Source organism: Cucurbita maxima, unplaced genomic scaffold (assembly GCF_002738345.1).
Source record: "Cucurbita maxima cultivar Rimu unplaced genomic scaffold, Cmax_1.0 Cma_Scf00028, whole genome shotgun sequence".
NCBI lineage: Eukaryota > Viridiplantae > Streptophyta > Magnoliopsida > Cucurbitales > Cucurbitaceae > Cucurbita > Cucurbita maxima.
In genome coordinates, this window is record NW_019272044.1 from 1,427,576 (window position 1) to 1,442,994 (window position 15,419).

General features: G+C 38.4%; 1 protein-coding gene across 1 annotated transcript; it reads left to right on the plus strand.

Annotated features, from left to right (window-relative positions):
• The first annotated feature begins 1,231 nt into the window (after positions 1-1,231).
• LOC111500289 (probable protein phosphatase 2C 6) lies at positions 1,232-7,871 on the plus strand. The gene is made up of 5 exons (XM_023152013.1): positions 1,232-1,676; positions 3,426-3,812; positions 6,055-6,172; positions 6,299-6,522; positions 7,187-7,871. Exons 1-5 carry the CDS (start codon positions 1,359-1,361, stop codon positions 7,682-7,684), a joined length of 1,545 nt encoding a protein of 514 aa, XP_023007781.1. The 5' UTR covers positions 1,232-1,358; the 3' UTR covers positions 7,685-7,871.
• The last annotated feature ends 7,548 nt before the right edge of the window (positions 7,872-15,419 follow it).

Consider the following 15,419-nt stretch of genomic DNA (forward strand, 5'->3'; position numbering starts at 1 on the left):
ATTAACAAGTTATGCCAATTGCTAGGAGAATCTCAATGAGAAAGAAGTCAATCTTTAATACACGTATTAAGATTTCCTCTTATACAGATGATACCTCTTATCGTTCCTACCAAAATATGATATTGTTCACCATACTTCTTTCCCATATAAAATTTGATTGACTAATATTGATAAATCACGAGAGCCACTCTCTTAGCCTATTAGCAAGAAGTTCACAATGTAATTATATATGACAATAACACAAAACTAGTCGAAAGTCACCTAGGCCAAACATTCGACTCCTTTAGAACTAATGTGAAGGCTTTTGTAACGGTCCAACCCCACCGCTAACAAATATTGTCACTCTTTGAGTTTTTCTTTTGAGCTTCCCCTCAAGGTTTTTAAAACGCATGTGCTAAAAGAATACTCGATGTTCTCCCTAACCGATGTGAGATCTCACAATCCACTGCAAGAGAGGTTTCCAAACCCTTATAAAACATGTTTCGTTCTCTTTCTCAACCGAGATGGAATCTCACAGCTTTAGTGCCTCCCACTCTTCGATTTGTAAGGAATACTAGATTTAATGAATTTATTACGCAAATTTCTAAACACCTACCTAATTAAATATTAGAAGCTCTTATTTTAAAACGAATAAATATAAAAATGTAGTATAAATTGTTTAAAAGTTGAAGATGGACTCTTGCCTCACCTTTGACCTAAAAAAAAGAAAAACATGTCTTTGACTATCTAGAGCTGAACTTTCCTAAGTCAAAAGTCATCGATATATGAACAGCTCAAGTCATGATCTTTCACTATAAAGGTAACAAACAATCATTCCTAAAGAAGATCATACCTATCTCCTAAAAAAGCCCAACTTTTTTTAGATTCTAATTCTTATAATAAAGATTCCAATCCACTCATCTTTTACACGACAAAATGCACCACCATTGTCACTCAGTACATGTGTCGCATCCTGTCCTGTCCTGTCGTGTCGCTCCGACAGCTCTTTGACTGTCCATTCCCGAGGTTTCAACTCTAACGAGTGGTAAATCCCGGCGGCCCACAAGGCTTGCCGGCCGGAGATAAACAAATGAACAACGGGTACAAAAATTCCACTGAAATGAAAAAAATTAATTGTTCTTTTTTTTTTTCCCCCAATAAAATTTAAGATCCACACACCCGGATAACGATGTTTCATCAACTTCGATTTATTTACCATCTTGTCCTCCATTCCCTTACGGATTCCAACACAATAATTTAATTCCAACCCCAACTGCAATCGGTAGAGAAATTCCGCCCAAACCCCCCAAAAAGGGGCAGAGGAAGCTCTTTTTGGGGTTGATTTTGATCGATTTTGATCGATTTAGCCGATTTTGTTGATGGGTTCTTGCCATTCGTCTCTAAAAGGGCGGCAGAGCAGAGGCGGCGCTGATTCTGCCGCGGCGGCGGAATCCCCAATAGCTTCTACAATCAACTCATTTTCTTCTGCTTCTTCGTTTTTGTACTCTAAGACCAGTAAGTCGCGTTGGTGGAAGAACAATTCCACTAAAACTTTCGGCGTTGGGGTTTGTTCAGAGAAGGTTCATGAATTTGAGGTTCCAGGGCGGATTTGTTCAAATGGGTCATCGAGAATCGCTTGTTTGTATACGCAACAGGGGAAGAAAGGGGTTAATCAAGATGCCATGGTTGTGCATGAGGTTAGTACCCATTGTTCATACTGTTATATCACTTTTTTCTTCGTTTTGAGCTGATTGATAATGTCCTTTCAGCACTTGATGCCACTTTATGTATGAGCTTTGGAGATCCAACTGATTTTTTTGGATGTGCTAGAACTTCTGTTTCCATATGATATTCATTTAACATATAATCTAGAAGGTTTTGTGAATTTGATTACAAATTAGGTACTGTTTCTAGTGGCTACTAAGTTCATTGATTCTTGTCTTTATGACATAGCTTAAGCAACCCAACTAGCAGTCTCAGAGGTAATTTAGGATTACTTAGAATGATCCATAAAAGGTTGTATGTCAGTAATATTAGTCGTTTTGAATATCGTGTTAGATCGTTCATGTTCTTGGCAGGACATTAAACAAGTTGTTAGATTTCCATGTTACCCATGAATGCTCCTTCGAGGAGCTTATGAAAATTGCTACTATATTGAAGTTGAGATGTACAAATCAGTTCATCAGGTGTTGAGTTTCACGATTGGAATGTCAGGAAACTTAAGGGGTCGTTTGTTGAGGATTGTTGGGAGAGGAGTCCCACGTCGGCTAATTAAGGGGTTGATTATAGGTTTATAAGTAAGGAATACATCTCCATTGGTATGAGGTCTTTCGGAGAAACCAAAAGCAAAGCCATGAGAGCTTATGCTCAAAGTAGACAATAGCATACCATTGTGGAGGATTGTGGTTCCTAACATGGTATTAGAGCCATGCCCGTAATTTAGTCATGTCAATGGAATCCTCAAATGTCGAATAAAAAAGTTGTGAGTCTCGAAGGTGTAGTCAAAAGTGACTCAAGTGTCAAACAAAAGGTGTACTTTGTTCAAGGGCTCTAGAAAAGGAGTCGAACCTCGATTAAGGGGAGGCTGTTTGAGGGCTCCATAGGCCTCAGGGGAGGCTCTATAGTGTACTTTGTTCTAGGGCTCTAGAGAAGGAGTCGAACCTCGATTAAGGGGAGGCTGTTTGAGGGCTCCATAGGCCTCAGGGGAGGCTCTATAGTGTACTTTGTTCTAGGGCTCTAAAGAAGGAGTCAAACCTCGATTAAGGGGAGACTGTTCGAGGGTCCATAGGCCTCAAGAGAGGTTCTATAGTGTACTTTGTTCGAGGGGAGGATTGTTGAGGAATGTTGGGAGAGGAGTCCCACATCGTCTAATTAAGGGGTTTATCATGGATTTATAAGTAAGGAATACATCTCCATTGACATGAGGCATTTTGGGGAAACCAAAAGCAAAGCCACGAGAGCTTATGCTCAAGGTAGACAATATCATACTATTGTGGAGGGTCGTGGTTCCTAACACTGTTGGGCAACTTGTTTTACCAAATATTCCTAAAAATCTATTTTAAGAAACCGTGATTGGTTGAGTTTTACAAACTAACTACACTTGTTTCATGCTTTACTAGATAAGGTACTCTAAGAGAAAAACCCGTTTGACAACGTTGATGAATTAGATCATTTCTTTTTTAAAATAGTTAACCAAACATATCCTCTCATTATTATCCGAACATACCCAAACCGTTCCTACGAGCTGCCAATGTAGTTATTACTTCTTTAGATAATATGGGTTTTTCCTTCTCTGCTTGGAGCAAACGAGCACTGAGGAACCCGTAAATCAGTTCCTTATGTTTCAGTACCAGAATGTTATTTGCTTTTGACAGTCATTAGTGGCACGGGTCTTTTACTTTTCACTTCCCTTTGGATTAACTTGGTTCGAACATTTTTTCTTATAGGCTTTCGGTTCGAAAAGAGATACAATATTTTGTGGGGTATTTGATGGACATGGTCCTTTTGGACATATGGTTGCGAAAAAGGTTCGCGATACCCTTCCTCTAATCCTATGTACACAATGGACATCTAAATCAAACGAAGATCAAAGCAGCGTCGTTAAGACGAACCATTCCAGAAGTTTAAATTCTGAAAATTCCGTTGCTCTGGACGGCGATGAAGATTCATACAAGTCACTGGAGGCCGAGGAAAATGAAAAATTCCCCAAGATGTTTCTGCCACTCAAAGTATCTTTACTGAAGTCCTTCAAATTAATGGATAAAGAGTTGAAACTGCATCCGAAAATTGATTGTTTTTGCAGTGGATCGACGGCTGTGACTCTAATAAAGCAGGTAATATTGCATCGTACAATGGTTTGTTTTTGGGTGTGTTTGTTTGCATAAATGTTGATCTGTTGGAAGCGTTTTATTAAAACGATAAGATATCGTTCAGTTATGTTTTCGAAATTGACTAAATGTGTGTTCTTTAGGAATAGGAAATAAGGATGAATAGATCGGTGGAAGTTGCTTTGTAAAATAGGTAAGAGAGACAGTCACATCGGTTGCACGTGTAGATATGTACTTAGGAGCTAAATGAGGTGAAGGCGCCTTGCCTCGGTTAAGTCTAAGTGCCCTCATTAAGGCATGCATTGTGTCATACCTCACTTATTTTTTGATTGGAAGATGAAACAATACTTTCATTAAAGGAGGGTACGAGGGATGGAGATGAGATATTGCCTTCCAAACCTTGGTGATTACTAAAAAACTTCCCGGTGGCATAGATGAAAGAAAGTTGTAACGGCCCAAGCCCACCGCTAGCAGATATTGTCCTCTTTAGGCTTCCCCTCAAGGTTTTTAAAAAGCGTCTTGGTAGGGAAAAGTTTCCATACCCTTATAAAGAATGCTTCATTCTTCTCCCCAATCAATGTGGGATCTCATAATTCATACCTCTTTGGGGCCCAGTGTCCTCGCTGGCACTCGTTCACTTCTCCAATTGATGTGGGACCCTCCAATCCACCTCCTTCGAGGCCCAACGCCCTTGTTGTCACACTACCTCATGTCCACCCCCCTTCGGAGCTCAGCCTTCTCGTTGGCACATCATTCGGTGTCTGGCTTTGATATCATTTGTAACGACTCAAGTTCATCGCTAACAGATATTGTTCTCTTTCGACTTTCCCTTTTGGACTTTCCCTCAAAGTTTTTAAAACGCGTCTGCTAGGAAAAAGTTTTCACTCCCTTATAAAAATGCTTCGTTCTCCTCATTCTCCTCCCCAACCGATGTGGGATCTCACAAAAATACAATTAAAAATGTCTTTTGAGATGGAACACTTGGGCAAAACTAGACCCAAAAAGCCTTGCATGTAGTCTCCTCCCATTGGAAGGTCCTCTTGTTTCTTTTGAACGAAAATCTCCAAAGAAGAGTCGTCACCATCTAGGGACTAAATAACATCTGAAGCCTAGGGACTAAATGGAAATTATATTCAAATCGAAGCGATCAAAAAAGATGTTTTCTTTTCCAAAAATGAAGGAATATGTAGCGGGCTTTAGGAACTTCGTGCAAAAAAGATCGAGATTTGTGGTGGTGTATGTTTTTTAGCTTCAATTTTGGTAGGATCATTGGTGGAGTCCCCACCATTTTGAGTTTTCTTTTCCTAGTTCATCTGAATTGTGCCTTTACAAGGATGCTCGTGTTGCTGATTGCTAGAATTGCCAGTCCCTTTCCTCGGTGCTTGTCGAGAAAACGAATTAACCAATCACACACTGAATGGATCTCTCTGAAGGATAGTTCGTCCTACTGAAATAAGTTACTCTAAATTATGAACTATTGGTGCTTTAGCTCACCCGTTAAATATCTGTAAAATGGCTCGTCAATTTTAGCGTTTGGAGGTTTAAGTACTCTTGACAAGGTGCAACTCTAACCGAGTTCGTAGGGCTTCAAGCCCACGATAACTGAAGTTATTTATGAAATTCTAATGAAAAACACGAATGATCATTTGTTTCTCGAGTCCTTTCTCTTGTATCAGGCATTAGCTCTTGGATGTTTTTAACTAGAACGTGGTCTTCCATTACTTCGTCTCCAATTTTCTTGTCACTATGAGTCTCTTTATCTGAGATCCCACGTTTGTTGGGGAGGAGAACGAAACATTCTTTATAAGGATGTGGAAACCTCTCCCTAGCATACGTGTTTTAAAACCTTAAGCTGCTAACGGTGGGCTTAGGCTGTTACAAATGGTATCAGAGCCAGACATCGGGCGATGTGCCAGTAAGGAGGCGGTCCCCTGAAGTGGGGTGGATTAGGAAGTTCCACATCAATTGGAGAAGGGAACGAGTGCTAGCAAGGATGCTAGTCCCCGAAAGGGGGTTTGATTGTGAGATCCCACATTGATTGGGGAAGAGAACGAAGCATTCTTTATAAGGGTGTGTAAACCTCTCCCTAGTAGACGTATTTTGGTTTAGCTCCTTGTCTTGCATAAGCTTTTGCCTGTCATGAGCTTTTGCCTGTCATGTATGGTTTGAACTGTTATCAATCTCTCTCCGGATGAAATTTTATCTCATTATATGTGGCTAAACAAAAGTGGAAAGTGATGTTTTATAGGGTCAGAACCTTATACTTGGAAATGTTGGTGACTCGAGAGCGGTGCTGGCTACAATCGACGAAGATAACTCTTTGATTCCCGTTCAGCTAACGGTGGACTTGAAACCCGACCTTCCTGGTAAATTTATCTACAAATAGGAAATATACACGAGTTTAAAAGTTCCGTTTTAGTTCTTGGGTTCTTCATAAGTTTTAAATTTAGTCTTTACCTGGATATTACTCCACTTTTCTTTTTGTTATCTAGCTGAAGCTGCTAGGATCCAGCAATGCAAAGGACGGGTCTTCGCTTTACAGGATGAGCCCGAAGTTGCACGAGTGTGGTTGCCTAATAACGATTCACCTGGTTTGGCAATGGCGAGAGCTTTCGGGGACTTTTGTCTGAAGGATTTTGGTCTAATTTCTGTTCCCGATGTTTATTATCGTCACCTTACGGCGAGAGATCAGTTCGTAATTCTTGCCACTGATGGGGTATCTTTTTCTCCTTTCATCATATATCTGATCAAGCTTTAAAGTGTATTTGTAGTGCTCTAAAAGGTGTATTTCTTAGATCCCATATCGGTTGGAGAACGAAACACCTTTTATAAGGGTGTGGAAACCTCTCCCTAGTAGATGTGTTTTAAAAACCTTGATGGGAATCCCGAAAAGGAAAGCCCAACGAGGAAAATATCTGCTAGCGGTGGGCTTGGGCCGTTACAAATGATATTAGAGCCAAACACTAGGCGATGTGTCAACGAGGAGGCTGTTCCCCAAAGGGAGTAGCACGAGGCGGTGTGCTAGTAAGGATGCTGGGCCTCGAAGAGGGGGTGGATTTTGGTGGGGGTCCCACATCGATTGGAAAAAGGAACGAGTGCCAGCGAGGACGCGTGGTCTTGAAGGGGGTGGATTTTGAGATCCCACATTGGTTGGAGAGGAGAACGAAACACCCTTTATAAGGGTGTGGAAATCTCTCCCTAGCAGACGCGTTTTAAAAACCTTGAGGGAAAGCCTAAAGAGGACAATATCTGCTAGCGGTGGGCTTGAGCCGTTACAATTCCCTTGGATATTGATTTCCTTGGCGTCGAGCTAATAGATGTTCCGTCATGGTTCCTTGTGAAGAACATGTGTTTTGATCAAATTAGCTTACATGGCACAGGTTTGGGACGTCCTTTCAAATAAAGAAGCTATTGAAATTGTTGCTTCAGCCCCATCTCGCGAAACATCAGCCAGGGCTCTTGTTGACTGTGCCGTTCGTGCATGGAGGTTGAAATATCCGACATCCAAGAACGATGATTGTGCTGTTGTATGTCTCTTTCTCGAGTACGAGCCTGAAATAGAAGAAAACACAGCCACTAAACCAGTGGAAGAAGTTCTGGCCCCGCCGAGCGAGGACACTAAAGATATTGAAGTTGATTATGATGATCATGGCACGATTGGAAGCTCTAATGAGATTGTACCTGTCGCAGACACAACAGACGAGAAGGTTGGAGGTGGTGGTCGAAACCCGTCGAAGAGAAGCTTAGCGGAGTGCATTTCGAATGAAGAGGAGGAATGGTCAGCATTGGAGGGTGTTACCAGAGTGAATAGTCTCCTAAGCCTTCCTAGGTTCTTGTCTGGTGACAAAAGGTCAGGCAGCTGGAGGAAGTGGCTATGAGGTTTGTCTTTTTCAAGTCATTTTTATTGGACATATTTCTTGTGGATATAAAATTTTCATTGTCAGTGCTCTCTTGCAAATAAAAGAAAATTTGTATTTGGTAATTAACTTCCCTTATATTTGTTTCAAAAGATCTGTAGTATTGTTTACAATCTCAATTTGGAGGCAGAAAGGTTTGTTTTTCAAATCTAATTTATAATCAATCGTATCTTTTTCGAAACAATTTTAGCCAAATAACCACTCGTTTTATACATTTTTTTACGTTCCTTCCGAGCAAAAATTTAAAGGATATCGACTTTCAATGCCCTAAAAAGTATAAACAATCTAAATCTAAATTTTGAGAGGTCATGATTTTGAGTTTTTTTCATTTCTTTTCTTCTTTTAGTGTTTTGATGTACGTCGTAGTCGATTTACGAGGAGAAAAAAATATTGTAGATCGAAGTTTTGAAGAAAAATGTTCATATGAGACCGGGAAAAAAGAAAGGTAGATACCATAGAGGAGAGAAATTTTGCCCCTACCCATGTGTTAGAGGTTGGTATATGCATCTGCTATCTAGTGCAGAGTCCGTAAATGATATGACATAGAGATGGGAGAATCCAATACCTTGATAGAACTCAGATGGATGGATGTTCGGAATGTCTCGATGATATGAACGACACATGGATCCGTTCTGGATGAACATATCTGAGTGAGTTATGATGCCTAATGCCATCCCAGGACTTGGGATGACATCAATACATGTGGGTTGTGTTAATTTGGAACAAAGATGAGAATACGAGATGCAATTTGAGATACCTGGCCTCGTAGTAGGGGCAAGATGGAGCCGGATGACTTGGATGAAATTTCTATGATGTATGTTATTTTAATGTTTTTCGTTGTGCTGTGCTTGAAAGGAAGATGAGATATTGTAATTTATGCTCCAATTGAACGATGGATGCTATCTCCCCATTGAGTTTGCTTGAATATTTAGATAGTGTATTCCATTGATGGATAGAATTATCTCCCTAGTCAAGCATATATGAGAACGTAGGATAGCTTTAGGTGGTTGATTGAGTGTTCTCCTATAGAACATAATTACCTACATGAGTAAAGATTAAGGCTCTAGAGTCAGACCAGTTACATGATGACCTAGGTCAAGATGTCTCCAGTAGACCCAACACCTAAGGATTGTGAGTGATGATCAAGCATCTAGACCATAGTGCTCCCAAACCAAGAAAATTGAGGAGTTAGTATACAAAGACCTAGAGTAGACCGTTCGCGTTTTAGGAACCTAGTAGACCTCCATGACACCCCATGAATGAATAAGGCTCTCCAAACCGTAGGTGTGAATGATGTCATTAGAGTCTCTGCCACCTTACCCTTCGTTACTTCGATGACGTTATCAACCTAGGTTGAATTTAATAGCACTCCCTACCAAGTAGTAGGTCCACAAGAGTAGTACCATCGAGCTATGCCTAGGACAGTTAGGATAGTGCATCAAAGCGACTAGGTGCTCTGGTTATGTGTTGAAATGACCAAGAGTCTCTTGAATAAGACATCAGTGTTGTAAACTCGTCTTGAGAGGAGGTGAAGGCACATAGAAGGTAGCTCCCCCCAAATTCAAAATGACTCTATAGCCCTTTGGACGGTCGCCAGCTAACCTTTCAGAGATGGTGTTTAGACCGTATTGTCTTACCAAATTTTATTGAGGTATCTCCTCAGCCCAAGATGCCGATCATGTTAGGATTTATGCTCTAAAGTCTCAAATTATTTATTTAATTTTAATAATAATTTTTATTATTTTATTTACATTGGTATAAAAATCCAAGGTTATTAATATAATCTTAAATAGTATGATCATGTTCATGTAATAACCTAAAGGGTCTATAGTAGATGGATAATTGATACGATTCACTTGTTATAAATGATTTGATTCGAATCATTATATAGAGACTTGTGAGTGAGGGTATCCTATACAAAGAGTTTGTATAAGACTGGATCAAGAAATATTTAATCTCTTCTTATAAATTTGTTAATTGGGAAGATGAATATTACACGTCACATGCGACTTAATCTTAATCTTGAGTGAGTTATGAACTTTTGCTCGTAAAGTTTTGTCCTTTGATTTGCATGGTGAGAATGACTATTGAAGCCTCAACTTTTGCTTGTAAAGGTTTGTCCTTTGATTTGTATGGTGAATAACTCTTGTAGTCGATTCCATATGTCTACCATTTTGGAAACTTTACAAAATAGGGAGCTAAGAACATAATAGATAGAATTCACTTCTTTCCATATATGGAAAATAGATGAGTTGTTATAAGTGTTGATTTCGGGACTTCAACAATAAAACTCACACTCTCATTGATCTATAATTATAATGGTAAAATAAACTTTGGACCTAGCTGTAATTATGAACAACTTGTCAAGAATTGACTTGTCTGTAATGATTATATTAATGGAAATAACTTGTTCTATAGTAGATAAGAGTGCAACTCTAGGTATATAGTTGAGTGACCTATAATTAATGAACGAAAATTGATTAATTAATTTTGTATAACTGACGTTTATATTCTGTAGATCTATAAAGTTCATTTGTTAGCTCATAGTAACGTTAAAATTTGAATTTAATTGAAAAATTATTTAAAGTGTTGTGTTCTAGTTATAGGAAGGAATATCTTGTACAATTTGGAAGAACTTCTATGTTGTTGGAATACATTAAGGAGTCTTTGCTCTTATATTTATTGCTTTATTTTAATTCTTAACAAATCAAAATGGGTTATCAATGCTTTCGTTATATGGATATGGAGTTCATTCCCTTTAGGGTCGTTCACTGTCTAGACAATACAAGCACTTGTGTCAACTAACATGCATAGACCCCATGGGGTAAGAATTATAAGAAAGAATCACTTGGAACTTTGAGCCTCTCGAGAGGCTCAGATAACCAAAGAGATTCGACCCGAACTTCCTAGAGTCTAGAGAAAAGTCCTTGGTAATCTATTAGGATAAGGATGTGATAACCGCCTACAAGTAGGTTGCTCACTAAATATTTTTATACTCACCCTATTCTTCATTTTTTTTCAATGGACTACGGAACACTAGTTAAGGTAGGGGTGCTTAGAAGCTATTCAGCTAAGAAGGGGTCGTCTTAGAGCTTCAGCTTGCATCTTTTGAGTCTTTCTACATTTAATTGAACTTGTACCCCAACCCTATTCTCCATTTACAAGGTAAATTCTCGAGTAGTGTCGGTTTGTGTTACATTTATCCTTTAATTATGGTTTTGTTTCGTCTTAAATTGCCAATTTTTTTACACATTTAATAAGATAGAGTTGATGATGCAACTTTCTGAGGCGATGATGCAAGCAACACAAACTTCAATTTCTCCTCATCGGATTGTATGTGGCTATAGGTTGTGAGAGAAGGCGAGCGAGCTCGACTTTTATAGTTAACAACTCGAGGATTTCTTAACCAGGTGTTGCAAAAATTTAAATTTCAAACTCAAACATAAAAGTACAACATTTTAAAATTTAGTGACCAACACAATTAATGTTGATGTTAAACAGGTTCAACTTCATAACTTCCATCGATTAACAGAAAGCTGGCTACTTTCATCGCTAAAACTGTCCCTAAGCTTATAATTGCCACTAAAATTAGCATAGAAAAAGCACACACGAGCTCGCTTTCTGCATGTATGGCCATGCAAAAGCAAAACATAGGCTGTCTGATTCTCACTCTCCCACAAAGACAAGAACCTATGAAGATTCGGACAAAAATCAGCACACTTTCAGCTACTTTCAGCTTTAAAGATGAGATTAAGAGGATTAAATTTATGGTTGCCTAGCTTCTCTAGTCCTCTATCTGTCTCGACTATCTAGACAATTCTTCTTCGACTCCGAAGCACGTTACTAGTCCAATACTTTCGAGGCTCACAATTTCTTTGTTCGACACTTGAAGATATTGAAAATGACCACGATCGAAATATGTCGAAACTAATAAAATACATCTCACGAGTATTTATACGGTAGAAAACACAATCGATCTCCTAAACTTTTTCCTCAAGTTAAGCCACTATTAACAAATCTTTCTAGTTAACTAACTATTTTCCTGAACCTATTCAAACCAATAACTACTAAACAATTATTCTAACACTACTCTAGGTTAATAATTTATTTTGCTCAGTTAAGTTTACTAACTCATAGACGATTGAATTGACATGATAAAATTAAGATATAATCATGACTCTGATATCAGAAATGAGATAATGAAACGAACGTATACAATAGTATGATATTGATAGACCGAGATTATTCCCTTCCAACAAAAAAAAAAAAAAAAAAGAGAGATATATATGAGAAAATGAAAAACCCTAAGAAGCATAAAGAAGAGATACACAGAGATCGATGATGGGGATAACCCAAAATAGTGAGCAAAATGAAGTGACGAGGAAAGGCATTGGGAGGTGTCAGTGTTGAGCAAAGAATCGGGGTTAAGTTTGCTGCAAAATGTACAAAAGTACCAACTTCACATTTCCACTTTGCGTGTGCCTTTTGTACTTTGTACGTAATGAATATTTAGATACATGCTTCATACATTTTTCAACCTTCCCTTTTTCTCTCGCGCCATTTGGCTTCTCGAGATTTTAAAAGGGTGCATTCACTACAAGAAATAATAGATACGATAGCTAATACAAAACACTCATTGAACTTAATGTCAAGTTGTCGGTTTTAGCACCTCTATGTTTTAAAAATGCATCACTCCGACAATTCAAGCACGCACGCCTTTTGCTAGCCTTCCTTTTGTTGAGACGTTATGGGCAAAGTCTCAATGCTATTTTGTTTTTAAATTTTCACGTGTTTAGGGAAATTTTGAACGGTTGTCATGATACTCTTTAAATACCTTGCATTTGTATGCCATTTGAGGGGGAGACACTTTGAAATTTTTAACCTAAATACAAAATGTACATTTGAAGAGGCTTATTGGATGATTTTGAAGCTTAGGAGGTTGAAGATGGTTGGGAGAGGAGTTTCATTGGCTAATTAAGGGGAAGATCATGAATTTATAACTAAGAAATATTATCTCCACTGTAGCTACGAGAACTTATGATAAAAGTGAACAATATCATATCATGGTGGAAGGTCGTGATTTCTAATATGATATCAGAGTCATGCCTTTAACTTAGTCATGTCGATAGAATTCTCAAGTGCTGACAAAGAAATTGTGAGCCTCGAAGTCAAAAACGACTCAAGTGTCGAACAAATGGTGTACTTTGCTTGTTCGAGGGCTCTAGAGAAGGAGTTGAGCCTCAATTAAGGGGAGGCTGTTTGAGAGCTCCATAGGTCTCAGGGGAGATTCTATGGTGTCCTTTATTCGAGAGGAGGATTGTTGAGGATTGTTCGGAGAGGAGTCCTACATTGGCTAATTAAAGAAAAGATCATGGGTTTATGAGTAAGGAATATTATCTTTTCGTTGAGCTAAATCTATCATCTATTAGGGCAAACTAAGATTTTGTATCTAGCTCTAGACTCTCAACTATAGGCTAAAAAAGGAATTCTCGAGATGTCGAACAACGAAAAAATTTCAGCTCTCGAAGTTCTTTTAAGGTTTTCCCCCTCCTCACGGTTCTCCTCCTCAAATGCGGGGTGCAACTCTTCACATAGGTGTGTATATTTAAGATCGGTAAATGTTGAGGATTGTTGAAGTCCTATATAAGCTAATTAAGGGGAAGATCATGAGTATATAAGTGAGGGATACTATCTCCAATGGTATGAAACATCTAGAGAAGGAGACACTCATGTACGAACAAATGTGTACTTTGTTCAAGGGCTCTGTTTTTCATCCCAAGCAAAGTGTAGTAGTTTTAGTCTCTACACCCCATCTCTACACCAAGAACGAGTGTGAGTGTTTCCCACAAAATAGTTGTATTCAACAATTTGGTATTAGAGCGAGGTTGGTATAGGTTGTCAAGTCTCTAAAATTCTTAGTAAGCTCTATGGTTGCAACTCTGTCCGATTTCCTAGTATCAGAGCGATGTTCGTATAACTTAATATGTTTTGTGGTTGCAACTTTGTTTCTACATTTCATAAACAATTCTTGAGATTATTAGTGAGTGATAAAAAAAAAAAAAAAAAACTTATTTGGTATTACTAATGTATTGCCAAAGTGATGGGTGATAACCCAAGTTTTCGAAGAAATCAAGAAACTCAACAACAACAACTACAATATGTGGGCGGCATATATGATGTCCTATCTACAAGGACAAGACCACTGGGAGGTCGTTGATGGAAGTAAAATTATTCCGCCAGAGGAGGATTCTAATGGTGTCTTGCACAAATGAAGAATCAAAACAAACAAGACAATGTTTGCGTTGAAGACCACACTTGAGAAGAGATGTTGGAGCATATTCGGGATGATAAAACATCGAAAGAAGCATGAGACACGTTTCTAATGCTTTTCTCGAAGAAGAATGATACAAGGTTATAACTTCTGGAGAACAAACTATTATCAATCTCACAACGCGACATAACGATTGCTCAGTATTTCCATAGGTTCAATCTATTAGGAGATTAGTGAACTATATACGAAGTTCAACCTTAGAGGAGCTCAAATGAAGAGGATCATTATCCAGAGATCATAACCAGAATATAGAAGTTTCATTATTGTTATACAAGGACGGTCCGCCCAATCATCATTTGTAGAGTTCAAAAATTTGCTAGTCAGCCAAGAAGCCATGACTAAATAAATAGGAGTCGTCATAATGAAGAGTGAAGAATAAGTGCTCTACACAAGTAAAAGTCGGAGTAACAATAAGCCGCGTGGATAAGAAATTGGTAACAAAGTAAAAAGTTACCAAAGAACCACACAACTTGACTTAGAAGAACGAAAACAAGAGTTCTCAAGAGAAAAATTTGAAGGCATTTATTACAATTGCAGAAAGAAGGACCACATGTCTAAGAAAAATTAATCGAAAGTGATGCGACAACCTCCAAAATGGAGATGGAGTATGAATGAGATGCAAATGTACTATATGCCTTAGAAAAAGACAAGCTAGTAGAGGGTTAAATGTAAAAATACAAGTTAAATTCTAAGGAGCAATTAGTATGATCGGTGTCACTAGAGTCTCCATCCCCTGTCTTCTCCAGTACCCTGACAACATAATCAGTGACCTAGGTCAAACCCAATAGCGCCCCTGCCAAGTATTAGACTTACAAAAGCAGTACCATCAAACTACGCTTAAGGTCAGAGAATTCTAACTTAAAAGATTATGACTATTTGATTTTTGAAAATTATGCTTATTTCCTCACAAATTTATTTATTACGAGAGTATGTTTTGCCGTTAACTTTTAAAAAACAAAATAGTTATTAGATGAATGTGAACGTGAAAGAATTGTTCATTTTCTTACGAGCAGAATGAAGAAAAGGGAAGTAATTGACCTCTCATTTTTCCTCCGTTCTAGCTCGAACCAGCTAAACCGACCAAAAGGAGCTAGCTGGTTTTTCTCGAAAGAAGGAAGGGTTTGACTTTGAGTATCACAAATCTATGGCGTATGCCTACATTTTCACCTCCTTGTGTATAAACAATGAGTTGAAAAGTTAGTGAAGAAGAAGAAGAAGAAGAAGAGATGAAAAGAAAGAATAGAAGGATGAGGAAAGGCAACAGCGCTTCTCACTATTAATAGCTACTACAACTTTCCTATCAAAGAATCCAATGTGGGACTCATCCAACCCTTCAAAACACCATTTTTTCAGAAGATAATGCCA

Coding starts and splice junctions, on each gene's coding strand:
- LOC111500289 (XM_023152013.1), top strand. CDS start 1,359: ATGGGTTCTTGCCATTCGTCTCTAAAAGGGCGGCAGAGCAGAGGCGGC. Junction 3,813..6,054: donor CTGTGACTCTAATAAAGCAG/GTAATATTGCAT, acceptor GATGTTTTATAG/GGTCAGAACCTTATACTTGG. Junction 6,523..7,186: donor TAATTCTTGCCACTGATGGG/GTATCTTTTTCT, acceptor TACATGGCACAG/GTTTGGGACGTCCTTTCAAA.